Genomic DNA, 23,033 nt, shown 5'->3' on the forward strand with positions numbered 1-23,033 from the left:
GGGACGATAAACTAATATCTCATGCTTAGCTGAGGCCCGCAAGGCTGCCGAGGGCAAGAAATAGACGCCTCTACTATGCTGTACGAACACTTTACCCTGTCTGACCAGACGACCGATCCTCCTCTCCCATAACCTCCGAGACGAGACGCGGACACGATTAAATGTTTGACAACCAGCCTCTCCTTTTGTACAACGACGAGACGAATCAATTTTGGACAGCATAGGCGAAGTGGTGCAAATGTATGGGATACCTTTTGGGAATATAAAGCTACACTAGCCTCTTGAATGCATCTTTTTCCACGATGTGACTTGTTCTGGCATTACTGGATTCCTTTTCGATGTTGTGAATGACGTGGCCTCCCGTTCATGGCAAGTCTAATTCGCAGCAAGTGATAGAACCGTTATCTCTTACTTGTCAGCGTCGAGGGGCTTTGTGTTAACGTTGCGGGCCGTTAAAAGCATGCTAATCATGTGCACAATCAAGCCTCCAGGGCTACTCTAATGAACTCAGAGAATAACCTCAGATTTTACAGTTGCAGATTGTTGACATGCAGTGTCGAATTTTAATGGAATATGCTAAATATATAAATGGTAGATTCTACCATAGCTGTCTGACCAACTCATCGCGCGCACACTTCCTTCACGCATTCTCAATCACCTATCAAACTCTTGGCTCTCTATTTCACCACACCTATACACCATGGAATCCTGGCAATTGCTCCCAGAGGAGCTCCGGTTAATAATCCTCGAAATGCTAGCCTATGATCCAGCACCCAAGAACGAAAGCAAGCTCTCAAAATACCCCCTGACCCAGTACTCTCTCGTCTGCAGAGACTGGCAGATCTTTTTCGAGCGACTCCTCTACCGCCACCTTACCCTCGACCGGGCATCTCTCTGGGACTTTGAGCACATTGTCTGTCGGCAAAGGTGCTTCGTCAAGTACATCAGGCTCAGCATCGACATGAAAACCTTTGACCGCTTGGCATGCACGAGATTCGACGTGGCGTTTCTTACCCATGAGAACTCAAGGGTCTCGGGCACGCTCATGTACCTCTCCCGAATCCTCAGCCGCTGGCAACGCGATTTCAACTATCCAAAGGACGCGACGCTCGAGATAACTTTGGACCGGGGCTCGCCCAGGTCAAGGTGGTGAGAAAACTCGTCGTGCCACGAAAGTCGAGGTACAGACAGACTCTCAAGGGCCATAAAACCCATGACTCAGAGCCTCCCAAATCTGTACCACAAGAGTGTCACCCATGATGACGACGAACTCAATGCTGTTCTGGGAAGCTGGTGGTGGAACTAGGTGATCATATATACACCCGGTGTCTATGAGGTTGTCAACGCTACTTTTGCGATCTTCAGGATACAATGGATCTGGCGTGTGTTGCCAGATAACCTCAGTAATCATTTGGCATAATACTCCTTCAAGTCCGCTAAAGGGGAGGACATGACCTTCATAGCATACACGAAGCTCCGGGATTTTTGCATTGCTATTATGGTTCAAGATTGGAGTTTAACGGATTGCTTGGTATGGATCATGATGTTTGTTCAGAGTGATCAGGGGTTGAAGTGTTACTGCTGCGTTCTGCTTCACAATGCTCACAATCAAGGACAGAGCTTCACACGTTTAGATAATTGAATAAAGATACCATATTAGAACTTGTCCCACCTTCACGCAAAAGAGTCAAGACTATTCATAAACACTTATCGTATTACCCACTAAACTCGCCGGTTATACCCATCTTCATACCCGTGAAGATTTGAACCAGAGCCATCTAGGCTCGCCCGTACAGTTTCCGAACCGTCTAAATCCCATAAGTGGTACACTAAATCATAAACTGGTCCACCTTAGAAACCCCTAGCTTCCTGGTATCATATTCCACAACCACCAAACTTAGCTGAGACCGGCCATCTTCATAGGGAGACCACCAGCCATGCCGCCAAAGGCACCGATGCCCTGGGCGTTGGCGGCGGGGAACGAGCCGGCGGAGCAGGACACGACGCAGGTGCAGCTGCCATCGCTGCCGAGCTGGCCCTTGCCGGGCACGTAGCCGGTGTTCTCGGGGGCGCTGGCAGTCTCGGTGGCGGCGGGCTTCTCGGCAGCAGGCTGCTCGGCGGCGGGCTGCTCCGAGGGCTTGCCGCCAGTGATGGGGGTCTGGGCACCCTTACCCTTCTGCTGGATGGCGAGCTCCTTGAACTTGGCCTGAGTCTTCTCGGCGGTGGGGTTGATGGAGAAGACCATGCCCTGGCCGCAGTGGTTGCCCTGCTTGCAGTAGAACCCTGCAATGGTTAGCTTATAGTTTGGATGTGTTTATAGGGAGTGACTTACAGAGAGGGGTGTCGACCATAACTTGCATGGCTACTTGGGGAGGAGGAGAAACGGTGTTGTTGGGGTTGGGCATGAAGCCAGAGTCCATACCGCCCTCGAGGAGATCGCAAGGGGTATCAAAGGCAGACTGAGAGACAGTGTGGTTCTGGGCGAGGAACTCAAAGATGACGGTGTCACCGATGGGCACGTTGTCAAGCTCCTCAGGCTGAAAGACCAAGCCGCCAGGGCCACCAACAGTGACGGTGTGCTTTCCACCCTCAGCAGGCGCGGTAGCAGCAGGCTCTCCTGCAGGGGCCTCGGTGGCACCGCCGGCGCCGGCGGTGACGGTCTGGGTGACGGTGACCTTCTCGTTGATGGTGGTGGTAGCAGCACCATTACCGGGGTTGGCCCAGATGATGATGATCTCGGTCTTGGAGTCCTTTGTGATGCCGTGGCCCTTCATGCCCTGCCACTCTTCTCCAGAGGGGTACCAGGCCTGCTTCTCCGGCTCGGGGTGAGTCCGTCGGTCGAGCTGACCACCGGGCAACATGTCGAGGAAGCGAGCCATGGAGAGAGGCGCGACGGCCATGGCGAGAGCAGCGGAATACTTCATGATGTCTTTTTTGGGGGTATTAAAGTTGCGCAAGGAGAGAGAACAGTTCCTGTCAAAGGAGAGTAGATAGGTATCGATACCTAGCGATTGGTAGGAGATCAAATAAAGGCGAGTGCCTGCTCGTAAAGAAGGAAATTATCTCGAGTGCGGTAAAAAGAATGAAGCACGCGGAAGTGAAGAAACTTGCAAGAAAGGATGAAGAGGATGAAGAAACATTTCGTCTGAGGTTGCGGAACAACCGAGACTTATATCCATCAGCGAGCGTTTGGAGACGACCTCAATCCAACCCCTTCCCAGGTCGAAACACGGCGACTGCAGTAACCGGTTGCTTCGCCTCGCCTCGCTTCGGCTGCTGGTGCCTCCGATCACGTAGCGCCGCCATTGAATTTTTCGAGACGGGCTCGCGATGCGGGGGAGGCCGCTGTGACAGAAGCGTCTCGAAATTGGACTTGGTGTTTTGAGTTGTGACCCCTTTGGCCGCCACACCAAAGGCGAGTCCTCATGTAGCGTAGGTGCGTAGTAACGTGCACTCTTGGGTAGCCTCAACTACAGAGTAGCATTCTTGGCCGGCTAATAGCACCGTGTGAGTTGCATCAGCCCGCCCCAGGTTGGCAAGGTCCCCTTTGGTGAGACACCACCTCCGACAAGCCAAGGGCGGCAGTCTCTTCACCCGTTGTTTCCAAGCTAACGAACCGATAGGCTACTTTTCACGGCAGTGGCCAGGTTTTGCCTGGGGGAGGGGGGGCCAAGTCTAGATCTGCTAGGGTGGAACAGATTGTGTTTCAACGCGAGTCGCCAACAATGGCCGTTTAAGCGAAGTCTGCTATAGTTCAATTGGAAATATCGCCCAAAACTGCAAAAGTTGATGAGAAATTCGTTCTTGGGTGTTATCGCGTTGCTATAGTTGTGCGCCATTAATGATCGAGTTTAGTCAACTTGTCCAGCCATCAACATTAACAACCCCTTCCTCATTTCATCCCATCCAGGAGTCAACTCCTGAACGGCTTCGACTGTCATCTGCATATCTTCAATTTCCACGTGTCTCCGTCTCACCATCCATCTATCAATTCTGACTTAGGTAAAACCTCAGGCGCCGTCCACACTTACCGGCCAACAAGCGCCGAGTGACCTCAGTAATGTCGTCCCTCCTAGCTCCATCATCTGACACTCGCTGATAAAGGTCGTCATGCATTCACTCGTTGGCTCAAGATCCTCCTGCATAATGTCCAGCTCGCCGTACCAGTTGCTAAAGTGCTCGATGTCGATGTCCTGCTCGGCTGCCCACTTCTCCATGTCTTGATGGAAGAATTGGTTGAGCGACTGCTTCGCAGCATACATAAAAGGGAAAGAATACTCCGGGTTGATGTAGTATACCCTCCACGATGGTCGCCATATACACAAGCAACCCCCACCGATCCCCTTATAAACGGGCAGTATTCCACGAGCGTCATCAGAGTTAAGGCCTTTGGCTTGAGCAATCACAATATGAGGTCTGGCAAGCGGTAGTCTCGGCCATCCTGGATCCACGACAGGTTGTTGATCATGATACGACGAGCGATAATGGTCATCTCGATCCTCGGGCCAGAGTTCTTGCTCCCAGCGGCACTTTGCGGAATCGGTCATCGTCTATCCTCCGGTAAAGTTCATCGCTCTACCAGCGCGTAAAACATCTTGTGGCGCTGGATCTCGCGTAGCACAAACTAGTATTCTTCGTAGAAGACGGTGCCTTTTGGGGTCAAACGAGCACAACGATCGATGCTGTCCCCGTATACTGCATGCAAACGAGTAATTCTTTATCCAGAAGGGTAGATGTTGTGGTAGAGTCGTAAAAGCAGATTGGCCTCGGTAGTATGCCACAGCCGAGAAATAGGTAGGTAGGTTCTTGTGCCGATTTGTTCTCAGTCATCGTCCTGAGAGCTGTCACCGCCAGATCCCACGCAAAGCCGAACGTTGACTAGAACGGACACAACCAAAGTACAAAGGAATCCCTATCCGCAATTTAGTGTTGCTTCTCCCATGTTTTCGATCTTATTGTCCTCAGGGTTACTAGTTCAACTTACAGTGCGCTTCACAGAATGTACTCAATATTTGTCGCCTATCATTGCTGGGAGAAAACTCACAAAGCCTCATCCTCGCCATCCATATCGCCATCATGGCCTGTGTACCCTCAAAACCCCTTTCCTCGCGTACTTTCTCCTGGAGACTAAACAACAGTCGGACCACTGTTCGGATCGCTGGCTGTTGATATTGACACCCCATCTTCGCCATGGGGTGAGCAAAGTTGTAGCGTCTCAACCCGGAGCCCAAAGCCGAGTTTGCATGAGTCTCCAGTTTCTCGAAGTCGCGGCTTCATTGGCCGACTTCAGTTCACCAATACACAAGCTGTCAGTGTATCGGAACTCGGATGCCTTGGAAACAAAACAATTGTGTTGACTCAAGACCCCCGGTTCCGTTGAGCCTGTTGCTGACCCTCAAACAGGCCAGTGTAGTAGCCAGCATAGTACCACGACATAAGAAGCTTTTTGAGGTTTTCATCTTGCACTGGTAACCTTCGGTTAGCCGTTGTTCAGAGGTGTTCACGGAGATGGTTGACTTACCAGAGCCTAGAACAGCCTGCACAGGAAATGCAGGGAGTCCTTGAGGTGTAGCCTGAGGCTCGTTGCGTGACGAGTGTGCCTATTTAGTTAGCTACTGAATAATTGCAGGATGTTCCTCCCGTCAAAAAGTGTGAGAAGGGGGTACAAGAGAGCTTACTTCCTCATTCACAGCTTCTTGCGCAGAAGTGGATGGCTGCTCAGGCTCAATAATTTCAACATCTTGAAGACGATCAGGAGAAGACTCGTGCTTAGTCGCAGCCCTAGCAAAAGATGTCAGTAGCAACTTGGGCTGCTATCTGAAGACGACGTACTGGCTCTTAGACTCCAGATCTCGAACACTGCCACCTCTCGCGTGAATACTGTGGTATTTCTATCGGCCGTTAGCGAACGCTCGCCAATCTTCTCAGACTCACCCACCTTGTACTCCTCTAAGGCCTCGTTCCATGAGTCGATGAGGGCCGAGTCGTCCCACAGCTCCTCATGGGTCAAGTTCTCCTGCTTGGCGGACATTTTAGTATCCAAGAGCCCCAACTGTCAGAGCCTCGAATGTGCCGTTGTGAAGTGATTAGGAGCGTCCTGGAGGCGTTCTCCACAAGGGTTGATAGAACCAGCAAGGATAGACGAGATTTATCTGATGCAGATTATCTTCATCTCCAGGATTCACAGAAACGATGAACTGGTTTGCGACTCGAGTTGTTGCCAGTTCCAAGTGTAAGTCTGGTCGTCGCGTCGACTGCCTATTGGAAGCTCCAGAAGTCTCAGGCGGCCCTTTAGCGGTCCAAGCCACTAAAGGACCCCAACCCCCGCGCTGATAGTGGGCGGCCGTCTCTCACCGCCCACACCAGACGCGGCAGAATCCCAAATTTTTCCACGCCTCCATCTTTTTTTCTGCGGCTGCCGTCCAGCTTTTGCGTAGGTACCTCCAGCAAGCACAACACGACACAATGGCTCCAGAACTCAGGAAAAGAAAGTGTGAGTATATCGAACGTCTTTCAATCTTCATGCGCTGATCGTCTGTAGCCGTCTCTGACGTGCAGAAGCCCACCGGCGCTGCTAAGCCTGTCAAGGCCGCCAAGGGCAAGCGAAAGGGTAAATCCAGTCCAACTCCATTGCAGTCACCTCTCGTCTCTAATACATCTCGATAGCCGCCGAAGATGGATCGCCAGTGTCGCTGAAGAAGCAAAAGTCGGTCAAGAAGGTTGCCGTCACCTCCAAGTCCGTCGAGAAGCCGGCGCAAAAGTCCAAGAAGACCAAGGCCGTCGAGGAGGTCAAGGTCGTTGAGGAGGAGGAAACCACCACGCTCGACATCCCCGACGAGTCCGAGTCCGAAGCCGAGGAGAGCAACGAGGTCAAGGCCATCGTGGAGGAGCTGGACTCTGGTGACGAGGACATCACCGAGGGCGACGCCGTCTTCAAGCCCGGACAGGATGTCGGCAAGATCCCCAAGGTCTCCAAGGAGGTTCAGAAGGCCGCTGAGGGTGCCGACGAGGACGCTGGCGTCATCTACATTGGCCGAATCCCCCACGGTTTCTACGAGCACGAGATGAGACAGTACTTTGAGCAGTTTGGCACCATCCTGGCTCTCCGACTTTCGCGCAACAAGAAGACGGGTGCCAGCAAGCACTACGCCTTTGTCAAGTTCGCCGAGGCGACCACGGCCGAGATTGTCGCCAAGACCATGGACAACTACCTTCTGTTCGGACACATCCTCAAGTGCCGAGTCATCCCCAAGGAGCAGGTGCACGATGACCTCTTCAAGGGCGCCAACCGGCGGTTCAAGGCGGTTCCCTGGAACAAGATGGCTGGCTATCAACTCCAGAAGCCCCTGACCGAGGCTGGCTGGACAAAGAAGGTGTCCAAGGAGCAATCCAGGCGAGCAAAGAAGGCTGCCAAGCTCAAGGAGATTGGCTACGAGTTTGAGGCGCCTGAGATCAAGGACGTCCCCCTCCTGCGCCCAAGGCCATTGAGAACGGAGAGGAGGAGGTCAAGGCGATTGAGGCTGCTCCCGCTGAGAAGGAGGAAGAGCCCAAGGTCGAGGAGCCCAAGGCTGAGGAGCCTGCCGAGGTTGCAGAGCCTGAGCCTGAGCCCGTTGTTGAGGAGCCCGAGGTCAAGAAGACCAAGGCGAAGCCAGCCACCAAGGCAAAGAAGGCCAGGGTGACAAAAGCAAAGGGCCGCAAGGCAAAGGCTTGAGTGAATCGTTCAATGATTTAGGAGTTCAGCGACATAGATATAGGGTTAAAAGTCCATAATGAATTGCATGTCTGGACCAGTTGTCACAATGTTCGTCTGAGAGAACATCTTTTTTTTCTACGTTTTGATGTTGATATGTACGCACATAAGCGAACCCATAGCACTCATAGGAAATAAAAGAGCAAGCAACGGGATTATGAAAGGCGAGCGATTTTCTACTTCGCGCGAGAATGTGAAGAAGCCACGGCATACAATGGTCTTTTTCATTAGTTTGACGGCGAAGATGGATGTAAGATGAAGAAGAAGAGAAAATTTGGAAGCGAAGCGCGAGAAAGTGTTGAAATGAGGATCATGGCGAGGTCCCACATAGATTGATGACTAAGATACCCGCGGTTATCATTGCCCTAGCAGGCCAATACTCGCGATCCTGGGGAAACCTTGGAAAGGCGACATATATTGACTAGATACGGCTAGGACTCTCATCTGAAGTTATCTCTATTGGACGGGAATGCATATGCAAAAGGCACGCGTATACATGTCTGAAGCAGAATGCAAGACAACTCCCAAACATGGCTAGACAATTGGTTATCCGTTCCTGGGAGCCGGTAAGTTTCCATGCGGGGTTCCGTTTACGGATGATGCCTCATGGGAAGCTTCGATGTGTATGAGGATCTTGTACTTATAAGTTCTGCTGCCCGGGGTTTTTGAACTGTCTTCTTGATCTGTGTTTCATCTACAGTCTCGCAACAATCTCCAATACGACAGCTCTCATCAGTCACTTACACCAAAGCAATGACACAGTCTACAATCTTTATCAACGGAAGGTTGTTTGGCGACGCAAAAGATGCAACAGAAGATGCCGTCTATCATGATTCCATGATCATCAATGGATCCAAGATCCTCCACGTTGGGAAGGAAACCGATGAGCCAGTACAAAAAGCGAAGCAAGCAGGCGCCAGTGTCATCAACCTAGAGAACCGAGTCGTGGTTCCCAGTTTTATCGACAGCCATGTCCACCTACTCTTCTTTGGTCTCTCCTTAAAGAAGCTGGACGTATCACAATGCGCGTCACTCGAGGATATACAGAACACCATCTCCAAGTACGCCAAGGAACATCCGGAGGTGCCTCGGATCCTATGCAAGGGCTGGATGCAATCCGTCACAGACGGCGAGGGTCTGGCCAAATGGTTGGATGGCTTGGACCCCCGTCCCATCTACATCGAAGCTTTCGATCTGCACTCTTCATGGTTAAGCACCGCAGCCTTGAAAGAGCTTCCGGTGGAAGAGATGAAGGCTACTTGCGGAGAACACGTCACCTGCGACGAGGCTGGAAATCCAACTGGTCTACTTGCTGAAACAGCCCAGTCTGCGTTTGTCTGGCCTCATCTAGTTGGTGCTTGCACAACTGAGGAGAAGCAAGCTGCGCTTCAGAGCGCCTTTGAAGCGTACATCGAGGCTGGATACGCCGGAGTCATTGACATGGCCATGGACATGAACTACTGGGAAGCTCTCGAAGAGTATCGCAAAACCAAAGGTCTTCCCGTTCACTTTGCCGCTCACTGGCTCATCCCTTACGAGTCAGACGAAGAGGCGCAGCTTAAACACATTGAGGAGGCTATTGCCATGAACCAGAAGTGGCATCCTTCACGGTCGCCCGACTTTTGCGTCGTCGGAGTGAAGATCATAAGCGACGGCGTCGTGGATGGGTGTACTGCGGCGATGAGTTACCCATACGGCAAGAGCAAGGAGATTGTTCCGCCGCTGTGGCCAGGGGACGCTCTACAGAGAGTCATCAAGCGGGTGGTTGAAGCTGGGATGCAGTGTGCGGTACACGCCATTGGAGACGCTGCAATCACACAAGCAATTGATGGCATTGCCAGCGCCAACAGTCCCCGGGGAAGACATCGCATCGAGCATCTGGAACTTGCCAGTGCTGAAGATGCCAAACGTCTCGGTAAGCTGGGAATCACAGCATCTATCCAGCCCGTCCACAGCGACCCCTCGCTCAACTCTGCCTACGCCAAGCTCATCAGACCTGCGACATGGGAGAGGGCTTTCCCTTACCGCGAGTTTCTCGATGGACACGCCTGCATAGCGATCGGTACAGACGCGCCAACAGCCCGACACCTGCCGTTCCCAAACCTGTACAATGCCACAACAAGAAAGTCTGCGCTCCAGCCGACATCAAGCGCCAAGTGCAACGCCGATGCCGTGCTCACGCTGTCCCAAGCTGTGACTGCGGCGACTTCTGGCGCGGCATACTCTCGTTTCGCGGAGGAGTGGACTGGAAGCTTGAAGGCGGGACTGAGGGCAGATTTCTTGACGCTGGATACGCAGTGGACGCCAGAGTCTCTACTAGAGGCTAGGGTGTATCAGACTTGGAGCCAGGGCAAGGTCGTTTACCAAGCGAAGCCGGAGGTGTTGAATTAGAAGCGTTGTCAGATTGTAACCAAGGAGGTTTACCAATTATTTGTAAAGCACATCTGACATTGTTGAACACGAGTTTCAAAACCACACGTGATGATGTTATACGAGGTGACACTGCACATCCAGCATGATGAGGAATCAAGACCAGCAATACAATTCCGTCTCGTCTGTCGATTGGTGTAATGACAAAATGTCTCTCGCGAGATCTTGCATCAAACATTGGAGCCAAGACTGCATCCATCAAGATCGACAGCGGGGGGAGAGGTAATGTAGCACCGTAAATGACCTGGGTGAGATACGATGTTTGAAGGCCCACATTGAAGATGAGGATGGATACGAAAATGTACAGAATATAGCTCATCCAACTGCTGAATCTGGCTATTACCATGGATTATATAGACCACATGAACAAGATGATTCTTATTATATACTTAGAGTACGAGCATTAAGAGAATACATCCATCATCGAGAAATCTCGTGTCATGAAGTCAATGCCATGGGTCATCATTGGCTCAAATGCAGACCAGGAAACCCCTCGTATGTGATCACATCACAAGAACCATGCCTCATCTCAGTCGTGCATCAGTTAAATAAGGCCAATGCCAAGCAATTGACATTTCCGAGCCGATATTACCAGCCCGTATCTGAACATCGGCGGCGGCCGTTGGACTCCCGCTCCCGCTAACTCCAGGGCAGCTCCAGGTGCTGACGCCCACTAAATGCCACTGGCCGCCCGTTGTAGGTGAGCTGACGTGTTGTAATCCATCCACCCACCCAATCTACCTGACCTACACCACCAACCGCAGGGAGGACAGGCCAGCCCGTGCCGTACCTAACACGTACACGTCCCTCTGCATACATATCCATCCATACCCTACCTACGCGCTGGAAAAAAGAGGGCATCTCTGCACGACATTGATCCCTCTCGATGCCTCTGACTGGCGCATCGCAACCTCACCATGTCGTCCACGCCCACTACAGACCCTACCCAGGCGTCAAATTCAGGTGCGTGCGGCCCCTGCCCCCTGCAATCAATCCAATCGCTCGCTCGCAGATGGAGAATGAACGTGTCCTAATGATGGGGGGCCTCGCCTCTTCCACGTGCAGCCTCGTCCAAGAAGAAGAAGAACAACAAGAAGAAGAACGCCAACAAGAACAAGGCCCAAGAGCAGCCCGCCAACAACTCTGAGCCACACCAAGCGTCCGACGGAACCCCGGAGGAGCCAGATACACCCACCCAGCCTGTGCGTATTGGTGCCCTTAGTTCATGACCCCCCTCCTCGTCCACCTCCACCAATGCACCCTCGCGCGCTGACCCTATATCCCCTTGCAGGAGACTCCGGTCGATGCAGACGCACCCGCCGATAGCAACGGGCATGCCGTAGAGCCCAAGAGCAACGGGCTCGCACCCCCGACGGTTGATGGCGAAAAGCCCGACGATTCAGACACCTCCGCCAAGCTAGAGGCCATGAGCCAAGAACGAGAGGCCCTGCGGGCTGAGGTCGAGCAGCTGAGGAGGCAGCTCGAGAGCATCCAGGAATCACACGCCAGCGAGGTCACACAGCTGAAGGCGGACCTCGAGGAGAGCAACGCCGCAAAGGAGTCGGCCGAGGAGCAGTATCAGAACCTCCTCGGCCGCGTTGAGAAGATCAAGCAGACGCTAAGCGACAGGTTACGGCGCGACAAGGCAGAGCTAGAGGAGGCTAAAGAGAGGATAGAGGAGCTTGAGGCGCAGAATGACGAGCTCAGGAACACGGCCGTGTCGTCCGGCGAGGACGTAAGCAAGCTGAAGGAGGACCTGCAGGATGCGACAAGAGAGCTCAACACACTCCGGAGTCGCAACAACCTGTCAGCGCAGAACTGGAACAAGGAGAAGGAAGAGCTTGTCCGACAGGTCCAGCACCTCAAGGAAGAGATGGAGACGACCGCGAACGCTATGGGCGAGTGGGAGGTCATCGCTATGGAGGAGCGCTCCATCAAGGAGAGTCTCGTCGACAAGGTCTCGGAGCTGGAGGAGCAAGTCGTCGCCCTAAGGGAGGGTTACGAGGGTGCCAACTCGGAGCGGGATAGCCAGGCGACCCTCATCGACAACCTCCAGAACGCCCTCCGCGAGATACAAGAGGCCCGAAAGAGGGAGCTGCGCGAGATGGTCGAGACGACCGAGGAGCAGGTGCAGGGCCTGAAGAAGTTGGTCCAGGAGGCCGACGCCCGCGCCACCGAGGCCGAGGCGGCCAAGCAGTCCCTAACCCAGGAGCTCGAGAGGACAGCGCCGTTCGAGAAGGAGGTCAAGGAGAAGAACCTCTTGATCGGAAAGTTGAGGCACGAGGCCATTGTGCTGAATGACCACCTGACCAAGGCGCTACGATACCTGAAAAAGACCAAGCCAGAGGACAATGTCGATAGGTATGTCGCATGCGGATGTGTCACGATTCGTGCTAACCATGAGCAGACAAATCGTCACCAACCACCTCCTCCACTTCCTCACTCTCGACCGCGGCGACGCCAAGCGCTTCCAGGTCCTCCAAGTCATGGCCGGCTACCTCAACTGGACCGACGAGCAGCGCGAGCAAGCCGGCCTCGCCCGCCCCGGTGCCTCTAACAGCCTCCGCCTACCCATGTCTCCTTTCACACGAACACCCAGCTCGCCCTCTCTCAGCGCCGACGTCTTCTCGGAGCCATCATCCTCTAGGGACAAGGAGTCGCTGTCAGAGCTATGGGCTAACTTCCTAGAACGCAGCGCCCAAGAAGGCTCGGGAGACACGCCGAGCAGAAAGGGCAGCTCGAGCAGCGCCGCCACGGGGCCTGTAAGGCCGGAATCGGCGCGGCCAGATTCCAAAAATTAATACACTGGGGGAGGTTGACATGGTGTTACGCTATCACAAGGCATGGGAAGTGGACACGGTGCATGTTTCAAGGGGAGAGGGGAGCTAGCCAAACGGGCGGATAATGGGATGGGCACAAGATTTCTGGACGGTTTTTGAAGAAGCAAAAAAAGGGTACGAGCTGTGTTTATTGTGGGCTCAAAGAAGGCCCTTGAAGGGTATAGACCTCTCTGTATGAATAGGTTCTTTCTCAGTGGATTGGTTGGGATAAGAAGCGGTCGGCGGGCTAGATACTAGCTATCACTATCATCATCCGCCGGCTCTTGCTGCAATGGCTGCAACACATTCTGCGCATATGCATCTGCGTCCCTCGTGATGGTGCCAATGTCGATACGGTTGCTCAGCGCATCGTTGACTCCCTCCACCACGTCCCTCTCCTCCATAACTTCACCCATGAGGCGCACCTCGTGGGACCAGTAGGCGTGGCTACGCGAACGAAGTTCTTCGTCGCGCAGCGCCGTGTTCTTTACTATTCCCAGCGCACTGAGCTTGCTCTTTACAGATAGCAGAGCGCGGGACGTTGACTCGATACGCTCAACGGCCGAGGGGGGCTCAGAGAAGGCCCTATTAGTTGAGGACAGGTAAAGCAGCCATGCAAGGGCGGCGTTGAATGCCGCAAGGGCAACAAGACGCGCAACACGGGAAGTCCAGAAGAAAAAGTCCACCTCTGGCAGACGGAGCGCGCGAGCGTTGGCTTGATAGTTGTAAGAGTTGACAAAGTAAATGTCAAGAGCAGCAATGGCAGCGGCTAACATTGTAGCTTTAGCCCGCCATTGATTACCTGCCTTGCCTGTGAAGGAGGGGCTCGTTGCGATGGCCACGGCGACGAGGTTGGCGAGGTGAGGCCATACGAGCTGGGGAATGGCGTAGTAGAAGAATGTTCTCGGGTCGTCGGAGTGGCAGAAGGGGCAGTCGGCCAGCACCTTGGGTCCGAACTGGATATATAACAGTCTGCTCTCGAGGTTGACGAATCTCATGCGCAGCGCCTCATCCTGCTTCGTCAAGGCGTTCCCAGGCCTCCCAGCAGCAACACGGTTGAACAAGACATCGACGGGGATCTGCAGACGACTCTGCGTCGCCTGGAAGAGGTTCTCGGGCGCGAGGAAGGGCAGCGACTTGAGGATGTAGGTGAAGGAGAGGAAGGCGAGGAGGCCGAGTGCGACGCGGACGCGGGGCGGGACGGGGACGATGGGGACTCGGTGGGAGCTCGAGCCGTTGCGGAAGGATCGGTAGTACGAGATGGCCTTGGGGAGGAGCATGGGGCCGAAGAAGATGACGAGGGAGCGGATGCTGGGCCGTTAGAGTTAGCTGGGCTTGCACATGCGAGTGCGTGTATGTGTAAGTGGCCGTTGTCCAAGAAGAGAACAGCCAGCATACACAAGCTTGGGTACAGGAGAACTTACGAATCCCACGGAATCGCCATGATGGCGGATATGACACTCTCGGTAAGAGAGTCTCTAGTTATCCGTTGGTGCTTTTGGTAAAAAGTTGACACGGTTGAGGTATTCAAAGGGCGAAAGGCAGAACCAGTGACGTCGAGGGCGATTACTCAAGTACCCTACAACTTCATTAAGGCAAAGGTGTCGCTAAGCCGAGAGAAATGTGGGGGGCCAGGAAGATTGAATGTGGGGCCGAGCGTTGCTGAGAGAGCAAAAAGCTCGAGAATTTCTTCTTGATCAACTTTTTCTTCTTCTTCAACACAAACTTTTCCAACCACAAACACTTCTTTCTCGCTCTTTGTTCTTCATTCACTCGTTTCGTTGTCTGTCTACTCCTAATCATAGCTCTATAGCGCAATCACATGGCTTACGCGCCCGTTATTCACGTCTCCCCGTCCCGACTCGCGTCTCGTGACACGTCTCAGACATTTACTCCATTCCAATTGGCACTTTCGAAGCTTTTGCGATCCTACTTCTCCGTGGTCGCTAGAGTCAATATGTTGCCTAGATGAACCCCAAAATACCCTGCCAAGGGTTATTCTCTGTCGTGTTACAAAGTCTCAGCTCCGGCAATGAAGAACTTTGCGTCAAATTATCAAAGAGATACATCCCATTCGTAGTCAACATTTGCGTAATATTGTAAAATGCTCCCATTCTTTGCGCCGTAGCGAATGCACAGATATCTACATATTTGTCCGCTTTATAATTCCTTCTTCTCCGTCTCGACCTTCTCGCTCTGGGCCTTGACGGGCGCCTCCTTGGTCTTGCTCTGCTTGGCGTTCATCACCAGGCCCGCGATGCCCATGATCAGGTCGCTGAAGAGGAGGATGACTCCTGTGCAGGCCAGCTGCCACGAGGCGATGCTGACACTTCCCATGGGTCCGCGGGGGAACGACAGGATCCATTCGGCGTAGTAGGGGAACCAGCCGTACGGCAGCCAGAACATGGGCTCGGTGGCGTACCAGAATGGCAGGAAGTATTGCGGCGCGCGGGTGAGGACGATGCGGGCTCCGGTGAGGGAAGTGTCGAACTTGGATCGTGTGGCAGCCATGCTGTTCTCTGTAGGCACACGTGTCAGCTGTGACCGAGTCTCTATTCTTGTCTGTAGACGTACTCTTCTTCTCAAGCTGCTCGAGCAGCTTGTCGTGCTGCCGGCGTAGCTTCGCCCACTTGGCAAACTCGTCCTGGCTGCTCGTGGCCTTGAGCTCCCGCTGGAGCTTAAGGTACTCTGCCTGCATCTTGCGCTGTTCGGCCGCCGCCTTGGCCGTCGGGACGGGGAGGAAGTTGATGAGCGTCCAGAGCTTGAAGCAAGGTCAGCAGAAGCTTTCAAGGTACTCCGGAGACACATACCAGGTTGTTGATCGTCTTGGCTCCGATGGCGTTGACGAGGTGGACGACGACCTCAATGAGGAAGATGGAGAGCATAAGAGGGTGAGCCATGTTGACGGATTCGGTGTAGTAATCGTGGGCTATGTGCGCATTGCGTGGTTCCTCGAGCGCCGGGTGAAGCTCGTTGTCGATGCTGTTGGCGGTGTTGGAGGTTCTTTTGTCAGCGTGGTGTCGGAGCCATGTCATAGCCCCGACACATTGCATGGAGGGCTCCATTTCAAACCCCTCCACACCACCAAAAACCCTCCCTTCAACTTACCCTATACTTGTCGCCTGGAAAGCTTCATTTCACAGTTTGCCACCACTTTGTTCAACATATTCTCTTTGTTCAGATGTCGAGAGCACTTGATGCAAGTGTCAAGGAGTCTCTCAAGCATGGTGATCATCGTGCCGTGTTTGATGAGATTTCTACCGTCCTCACAGAACCCTCTAACGAGCTCCTTGAGATTGAGCTGCTAGGCAAAAGCCACGTGCTTGATCCCAACGAGATAATCCTACGGGATGATGATGCTATTGCAATCACAAAAATACGGCTCGTTCAGGCCTTCCTGGTAGCACACAAGATATTCATGAGCTATATAAAAGATGGCAGCACAGTATCGACTGAAGAGATCTTAAGGTCCACAGCAGTTATCTTGCTAATGGACCCGGAGCACTTGACCGCTGCCAACACAAGAAAGAGAGTCCTTGGGAAACGACTCGAAGGAGAAAACGAAAATGTCAAAGAGATTCTACAAACGGAGAAACACTTGATGGATAGCTTACTGACCAGCCGTCTTCACCGGCATACCAAGTCACCAACGCTTTGGAATCACCGTCGATGGCTGATGGACCAGTTCCGCTTCCATGAGCTTGACGTCCCTGCCGAGGACGACGTCACAAAGATCATTATGGTATCCGGAGAGCGACATCCGCGAAACTACTACGCCTGGTGCCATGCCAGATATTTAATCAACACATTTGTCACACCATCCCCAGATATGAACGAGGTCCTACCGCGCCTCGTCTCAGCAACGCAAAAGTGGTGCTTCGCCCACCACGACGACATTTCCGGGTGGCAGTTCCTCCTCTTCCTCCTCGACAAGCGACCACCAACCGAGACATCGCCCATCTTTCGCGAGACGCTCAAGCTCGCAGCGTCGTTCAAGTGGCGCAACGAGTCGGTTTGGTACTTTCTCCGGCACATGGCCGCCTGGGGCTCCACAAACGCCGACCTGGACGAGTTTGAGCTTGTGAGGAGGACCCTGTGGGAGAGTGCCCTGGAGGATGGGTTTGAGCAGCTGACGCTGCAGAGAGCCGAGAAGTGGCTCTCGGCCAGTCAGGGGTTGACCATCATTGACGCTGGGCTGGAGGAGATGCCGTGAGGTCAAGTCTGTTGGATGCCTCTCGGTGAGACAGGAAGGATGCACAAAGCTGAAGTAGAAACAAATCTATCAGGGCTGGACTATGCTGTCATGGCGCGTAACATGTTGAGTAGTGTTTCAAGTCCCCGATAACCTACGTAGCATGGCTGTATATTAAAATGAAGATCTGCCGTCCCTCCAAGTGTAGATTCCTTTCCACGTGCCCGCAATTAATCTATCGACCATGCTCATCTGTGCTCAACGCATTGAGATGAGCAGAAGGCCGATTTGCATTGAAATTGGACCCGAGGTGATGGTGTTGCACCGAAGGGGAGGGCCAAGCCTCTATCTTGCCGGGGTGAGGGCTGGAGATCTACGGAGGCAGGCCGGGCCTTGTGGGTGCCGTCGTTTCAAGAGCGACCTGGGTCGCGGGTAAGAGATGGAGCTGTGGGTTTATTTGCTTTGGAAGGCGAAGCGTGGGATGAAACTTGTTTTGAGAGTGAATGAAGTCATCTTGTCGGCGGTAGGACGGTGAGGTGTATAGGGGCATCTAATGAAATGGAAATGCGGCGTGAGACTTGATGCTACGTCGGAAGAAGTTATCAAGACGGCGATGCCTGTTTGGGAGCCAAGACTCGATGTTGTAAGCGTCTCGCTATACATAGGATTCTGATCAATCACTTCTATTTAGAATGCCTTAAGAATGGATCTTATGCCGTACACCAAGAGCTTTGACTTGGACTTTGTCTTATGCGCAGGGATATGCCAGTTTTTACCGTTTTGACCGCTGACAACCCTGCTCAGTCGCCGAGGTCGTTGGCTGATGATATCTGACATCTTGCCTGTCTTGCTCAAGCGTGTGGGGAAAAAGGCAAGCCAGGTTTGACGCCCACGAGGTCCGTTGCATCCATCAGACCACGGACTCCTGGATGTTGCATGTCAGCTACTACAGTAAGCGGGCAGCATGCAGTATCCTGGAAGTTTCTCTCCGTCTCCACGACGCGTAACGACATGCAGTAAAAAATGTTCTGAAAAATTGGAGCCTCAAGACAGAGCTGAGGGAAACTGAGGCTGGCTGGCGGCTAAATAGTCAGGGGATCTAGTAGCTTTTGCTGTGGAACCTACGCGTAAGGGAAAAAAGCGATGGTGCATGCATCGAGATGGACTTGAAGGAAGCAGCAGACGCACTGCCCAATGGCGGCTGAGTTCGATGCGATGCTGAGACAGGGGAGGGCCTGGCTTCTGACGACCGCGGCCCTTATCTTCCATTGGCAGCTGTGGTCCATTGCAGCTTGAATTGGTGAATGTGCGTTCAAACGGTGCTTCACGTGTCAAACGCCAGAGGCATCAAGCTTTCTGCTCGACGTTGAAACGGGCTTAAACGGGTCAGGGCCACAATATCTGGCTGTCAATTATCAATTAATTGACCGCTCGAGTCTCTCAATGTCTCATCGTTTGACATCTCGGGGACGCGTGTCTCCCCAAGAAACTTTCTTTTCAAACTGATTCAAGTTCGCTCAAAGCTTGTTGTCTTTTTTGCCGCTGGGCTCCACGTTGCAGCACCTGTGTCACTGTAGATCTTTGGAGGGGGTGACTGACAGACGGAGAATGCATCCAACATACGCAAGCTGCATGCACTCGGTCGTGTCGGGTCAGGGGCAGCAGAAGCAGTGAGACTCGGGGCGGCAAGCCTCTCGTCTCGGGATGTTTCTTGGTAAGAAAGAGGCGAGACATTGCAAACGGATAATGAGTAGGTATGCAATTGTTTCCAATTCTTTTTACTGCAGCGCTCGTATGTATCCTCAGAAAATACGAGATCAATACCAAAAGCACCTGACCAAAGAGGACAGGCATCTTCGGCCGATAGCACCGCAATATCCACAATCTGATGCCCCCGGGCCCTCTCTCGCACCGTCGCTCCCCAGGCGGCTAGCAGCAATTGGACCACTCAGTGAATGACACCCCCTGGCCCCGCGAGAGATGAACATGCGGCGGTGGCCCGGGGGTAGGAAAGCCAGTGATGATGGGCAGAGCTGCAATGCTCCAGATGCGTCCTTGTGCCAAGGGCCCCCGGCTTGCTTGCTCACCGTGGGTCGTCGCCCTCCAGCTGCGATGGCGTCGTTTGACTGGCATGGACGGACGATGCGGGAGACAAGCCACTCTGGAGCCCGTGGGGCGGGTTTGTTTTTGTTGTTGTCTTTCCGTTGTCTTTGTCTGATGCTTGTTGGTCAACGAGGCGAAAAAGGAGGCTCGTCGCTGATTCAGACACGCAAAGATAGACGGCAGGTACTTGATCTTCAGGTACCATTGGCGATGATCGTTCACCAGGGGAGGGTTCTAAAGAAGTGGCCCTAGCCTCCATCTGTAGTAGCCCGAGCGCCTCGAGATAGGACATCAGCACCTTGAAGGCCGACTGCCTGACTGGGATGATAGCTACAACCCACCCAGGTCACTCCCGTCCCGTCTCGTCCTCCTTGTCTTGACTTGAACCACCTCCAACCTCCACCCTCTCCCCATACTTTACCCACCTTCTTCTTCGTCACTCTCTCACCCTCACTTACTTACTTACCTTTAACCCGTAATAATCCCTCTCTACCTCCTCCCCTCTCCTTTGCCTCTCTTGTTTCCTCTTTTTCTTTTTTTGCATCTTGCCGCCTTTCCTTCCTTCAAGTTCTTCTTCTCGTTCCCTCGGCATCCTCGGTCAAGTACCTACTCCGACTTCCGTCACCGTCCCAATCCTTGACGGTAGCATCCGAAAAGGCCGCCTCGACGACAAGAGAAGCCTTGTTCCAAAGAAGGCTCGTCAGTCTCACTTGTAACCTCCGCCCCAAGAAGCCAAGCATTTCCTCTGCGTGCGGGCTTTTGTGTGTGTTTCCAGCATCTCGCTTGTCCCTCCACTTGCCTGTGTCTGGTGGCATCCGGCATACCATTGTGCCGTTCCAGTTTCCAATGCCGGCCTCATAATTCTAATCCTTTAATACATCGCGCCAGCCGCTTGCCTGGTTCTCCCTAGAGGCTTCGCCCCCTCGATTGTCAACTGCTGCTCCGGTTCGCTCTCCAAAGCCGGTCGCGTCTGAGACAATCCGTGACGAGTTGGTCCAGCCCGGTTTACTACACCACTCGGATCGTCCTCTCACTGTTGCATCTTCCGGTTCATCCGCGGATACATCATCGGGGAGCCTGCGTTTCAAGCTTTCCCGAGGTTCCTATTACCCGCCTACAAGATGCGTCCATCAGTTTTGCTGGCACAGCTGGCACTATGCGCCTCATCCGCCAATGCCTTTTTTCCCTATAGCCCGGATTGGCGTCGAGATGTAGAGCAGAAGCGTGCCACAAGAAGCCAAAGGAGTATTCGAGGTCAGGAAGGTCGAAGTGTGCGAATGGGGATCAAACAGAGGGCCGCTCAGGTTTGTTTCACTGCAGGAATGCCATTGCTGTCACCTTTGCATTAACCCAATCACTGCTGCAGAACAAACAGCCCATATCCGAAAGAGCTGCCCGTGAGGCAGCACGGCTGGTGGCCAAGTACAGCGGCCAAGACATCCCGAGCGACAGCGAACTGGCCAAGCGAGCCAACGAGTACGATGTCATGGAGGCGGTTGAGACCAAGGGAAAGTTTACCGAGGGCGTCAACCAGGATGGAACCGACTACTCTTACTTTATCGAGGTCGACATCGGATCCAAGAAGAAGCCAATGTACATGCTCATCGACACGGGCGCTGGTTCGAGTTGGGTTATGGGCGCCGACTGTACGAGCAAGGCATGCGCGATGCACAACACGTTTGGTCCTGACGATTCGGATTCCCTGGAGTTGCTCAACAAGCCCTTCAACATTGCGTACGGCTCCGGCAAGGTCAGCGGTGTCCTGGCAACGGACAACATTCACGTGGCGGGCATGGACCTGGAGTATCAGTTTGGATTGGCGACCAACACGTCGGATCAGTTTGTTCAGTTCGCATTCGACGGCATCTTGGGCCTTGCCATGAACAAGGGCGCAAACGAGAACTTCCTGTCCACCCTGGAAGCATCTGGCAACATTGACAAGAACATCTTTTGCATCGCCCTGAACCGCGCGTCTGATGGTACCAACGAAGGCGAGATCAGCTTTGGCTCTCCCAACCCTGACAAGTACAGCGGCAAGATCACATACACCTCTCTTCCTGACGGCAAGGACAACGATTGGGCCATCAAGATGGACGATATGGGCTACAACGGCAAGAATGCCAACATTGGTGGAATCCGCACCTTTATCGACACGGGAACTTCATTCATGTTTGGTTCATCGGAAAACGTCAAGAAGCTGCACGCCCTCATCCCCGGAGCTGAGAGCAGTGACGACACGACATACAAGGTCCCCTGCGACAGCAAAGGCAACCTGACCGTGACCTTTTCTGGTGTCGACTATGTCATCTCACCAAAGGATTGGGTCTCGCCCCCTAACAAGGATGGCGAGTGCACCAGCAACATTTACGGTTACGAGGTTGTTCAGGGAGCTTGGCTGCTTGGAGATACTTTCATCAAGAACGTCTACGCCATCTTTGACGCCGACGAGCGACGAATTGGTAAGTTGGAATACGTATCTTTTACTTGATCTGCTCACTGACAGAAAACAGGATTCGCTAGCAACGTCATCACTGGTGGCTCTGACAAGGAAAGCTCCAAGACCAAGACCTCAACTTCTTCGGCCAAGGCAACAAAGACTGCTGATGACTCGGAGGAAACTGGCGTCAGCGCCCTCCCCGACTCGACAGCAACCTCAGGACCAGACGTCGGCCTCGGCAAGGAATCCATCACCACTGGCACTTCCACCTCAGACGCAAGCCAGTCCAGCGAGACCAAGGACTCGTCCGCACCCACTGGGCTGCTCTCACAAGCCCGCTTCACATTCATTTTCTGTATAGTACCATTTTTCGCCCTCCTGGTCTAAAGGGACCAGACGAGCGGCAGTACATTCTTTAATACCACCTACGATACACACAATTTCGCACCAGAGACGCGCAGATACGGATATACATATACACGGGGGACACCACTTAGATCATGCACGACACGACACGACGGCGTTCGTGTAGGGACATGGCAGCTGTGGAGATGAGACAGAATAGACATGTTGTTGCAAGTCGCCTCCCCATAGACGCGTGGGATGACGGGATGCGTGGTGTGACGGGCAGATGAGCATGATGGCAAAGATACCCGCCCCAGGGATAGGAAATACATAGGTAGGAGGAGGAAACAGACGGCTGAAGCCACGCTTGAATGGTATTCTTAATAGAGAAGAGCCTGCAGCCTCAATAGACAAACGTCTTTGGATCAGTTTTTGCCCGTGAATTGATGGTCATCAACTAATAAGGCAGACTCAATATGTACGTGAGATTTTGTCGGAGACTACATAGCCCCGAGGCTGCGCACATCTGGTGAGCGTCGTTCGAGGTGCAGCCAGTGTACACTGAGAGAGGCCATGCCATAATAAAGTGGTCATAATATGAGGATCTCCTCACCAAATCGATACTACTATTTCTGTCGCCTGGCCCTAGTACGGAACGGAGGTAGTTTGTGTCTCCCAACCCACTGGACCGTTGGACCCTTGAAAAAAGGAGACGGGTGTGTAAATTAGACCCCTATTCCGACAACTTCGTATTGGGCTGCGGTTTGCGTTGCGGCAATGCTGAGTAAACATGTCTATTGTATCCCATTTTTAGAGAACTATCATCCTTCAGCTGAATCAAGCTATTCACAACCAACTCACAAGAAGCAAGGGACACTCCTCGTGGCATAGAGACCAACTCCTCCTTCAACCTCTTTGTCTAAAACGAGCCTCTGGATCCGTGCCCCTGCATACGCT

The 23,033-nt window shown here is 53.2% G+C and overlaps 11 protein-coding genes across 11 annotated transcripts; 6 read left to right on the forward strand and 5 right to left on the reverse strand.

Annotated features, from left to right (window-relative positions):
- Nucleotides 1-700: 700 nt before the first annotated feature.
- Nucleotides 701-1,306, forward strand: MRS44_010536 (uncharacterized protein; the record flags this gene model as incomplete). The annotated part of the gene is made up of 2 exons (XM_046284259.2): nucleotides 701-1,149; nucleotides 1,201-1,306. The coding sequence occupies 2 exons, from the start codon at nucleotides 701-703 to the stop codon at nucleotides 1,304-1,306; spliced, it is 555 nt and encodes a 184-aa protein (XP_046128426.1).
- Nucleotides 1,307-1,897: 591 nt separating this feature from the next.
- Nucleotides 1,898-2,924, reverse strand: MRS44_010537 (uncharacterized protein; the record flags this gene model as incomplete). The annotated part of the gene is made up of 2 exons (XM_046284565.2): nucleotides 1,898-2,283; nucleotides 2,333-2,924. 2 exons carry the CDS (start codon nucleotides 2,922-2,924, stop codon nucleotides 1,898-1,900), a joined length of 978 nt encoding a protein of 325 aa, XP_046128425.1.
- A 1,086-nt stretch (nucleotides 2,925-4,010) lies between these two features.
- MRS44_010538 (uncharacterized protein) lies at nucleotides 4,011-4,547 on the reverse strand (the record flags this gene model as incomplete). Its single annotated transcript, XM_065620152.1, has 1 exon — nucleotides 4,011-4,547. One exon carries the CDS (start codon nucleotides 4,545-4,547, stop codon nucleotides 4,011-4,013), a length of 537 nt encoding a protein of 178 aa, XP_065476341.1.
- Nucleotides 4,548-5,358: 811 nt separating this feature from the next.
- On the reverse strand, nucleotides 5,359-6,031 carry MRS44_010539 (uncharacterized protein; the record flags this gene model as incomplete). Its single annotated transcript, XM_046284564.2, has 5 exons — nucleotides 5,359-5,465; nucleotides 5,522-5,600; nucleotides 5,679-5,781; nucleotides 5,833-5,891; nucleotides 5,939-6,031. The coding sequence occupies 5 exons, from the start codon at nucleotides 6,029-6,031 to the stop codon at nucleotides 5,359-5,361; spliced, it is 441 nt and encodes a 146-aa protein (XP_046128424.2).
- A 434-nt stretch (nucleotides 6,032-6,465) lies between these two features.
- Nucleotides 6,466-7,711, forward strand: MRS44_010540 (uncharacterized protein; the record flags this gene model as incomplete). The annotated part of the gene is made up of 4 exons (XM_065620153.1): nucleotides 6,466-6,493; nucleotides 6,542-6,610; nucleotides 6,667-7,460; nucleotides 7,511-7,711. 4 exons carry the CDS (start codon nucleotides 6,466-6,468, stop codon nucleotides 7,709-7,711), a joined length of 1,092 nt encoding a protein of 363 aa, XP_065476342.1.
- Nucleotides 7,712-8,503: 792 nt separating this feature from the next.
- On the forward strand, nucleotides 8,504-10,141 carry MRS44_010541 (uncharacterized protein; the record flags this gene model as incomplete). Its single annotated transcript, XM_046272971.2, has 1 exon — nucleotides 8,504-10,141. One exon carries the CDS (start codon nucleotides 8,504-8,506, stop codon nucleotides 10,139-10,141), a length of 1,638 nt encoding a protein of 545 aa, XP_046128422.2.
- Nucleotides 10,142-11,097: 956 nt separating this feature from the next.
- MRS44_010542 (uncharacterized protein) lies at nucleotides 11,098-12,981 on the forward strand (the record flags this gene model as incomplete). The annotated part of the gene is made up of 4 exons (XM_046284563.2): nucleotides 11,098-11,143; nucleotides 11,246-11,382; nucleotides 11,472-12,541; nucleotides 12,588-12,981. The coding sequence occupies 4 exons, from the start codon at nucleotides 11,098-11,100 to the stop codon at nucleotides 12,979-12,981; spliced, it is 1,647 nt and encodes a 548-aa protein (XP_046128421.1).
- Nucleotides 12,982-13,253: 272 nt separating this feature from the next.
- Nucleotides 13,254-14,443, reverse strand: MRS44_010543 (uncharacterized protein; the record flags this gene model as incomplete). The annotated part of the gene is made up of 2 exons (XM_046274121.2): nucleotides 13,254-14,310; nucleotides 14,424-14,443. 2 exons carry the CDS (start codon nucleotides 14,441-14,443, stop codon nucleotides 13,254-13,256), a joined length of 1,077 nt encoding a protein of 358 aa, XP_046128420.1.
- Nucleotides 14,444-15,159: 716 nt separating this feature from the next.
- On the reverse strand, nucleotides 15,160-16,064 carry MRS44_010544 (uncharacterized protein; the record flags this gene model as incomplete). The annotated part of the gene is made up of 3 exons (XM_046282346.2): nucleotides 15,160-15,518; nucleotides 15,574-15,760; nucleotides 15,810-16,064. The coding sequence occupies 3 exons, from the start codon at nucleotides 16,062-16,064 to the stop codon at nucleotides 15,160-15,162; spliced, it is 801 nt and encodes a 266-aa protein (XP_046128419.2).
- A 116-nt stretch (nucleotides 16,065-16,180) lies between these two features.
- Nucleotides 16,181-17,212, forward strand: MRS44_010545 (uncharacterized protein; the record flags this gene model as incomplete). The annotated part of the gene is made up of 1 exon (XM_046277165.2): nucleotides 16,181-17,212. One exon carries the CDS (start codon nucleotides 16,181-16,183, stop codon nucleotides 17,210-17,212), a length of 1,032 nt encoding a protein of 343 aa, XP_046128418.2.
- Nucleotides 17,213-20,415: 3,203 nt separating this feature from the next.
- MRS44_010546 (uncharacterized protein) lies at nucleotides 20,416-22,118 on the forward strand (the record flags this gene model as incomplete). Its single annotated transcript, XM_065620154.1, has 3 exons — nucleotides 20,416-20,598; nucleotides 20,670-21,753; nucleotides 21,805-22,118. The coding sequence occupies 3 exons, from the start codon at nucleotides 20,416-20,418 to the stop codon at nucleotides 22,116-22,118; spliced, it is 1,581 nt and encodes a 526-aa protein (XP_065476343.1).
- Between the last annotated feature and the right edge of the window lie 915 nt (nucleotides 22,119-23,033).

This window comes from Fusarium solani (genome assembly GCF_023522795.1).
Source record: "Fusarium solani strain SB1 chromosome Unknown bctg00000006, whole genome shotgun sequence".
Lineage (NCBI taxonomy): Eukaryota > Fungi > Ascomycota > Sordariomycetes > Hypocreales > Nectriaceae > Fusarium > Fusarium solani.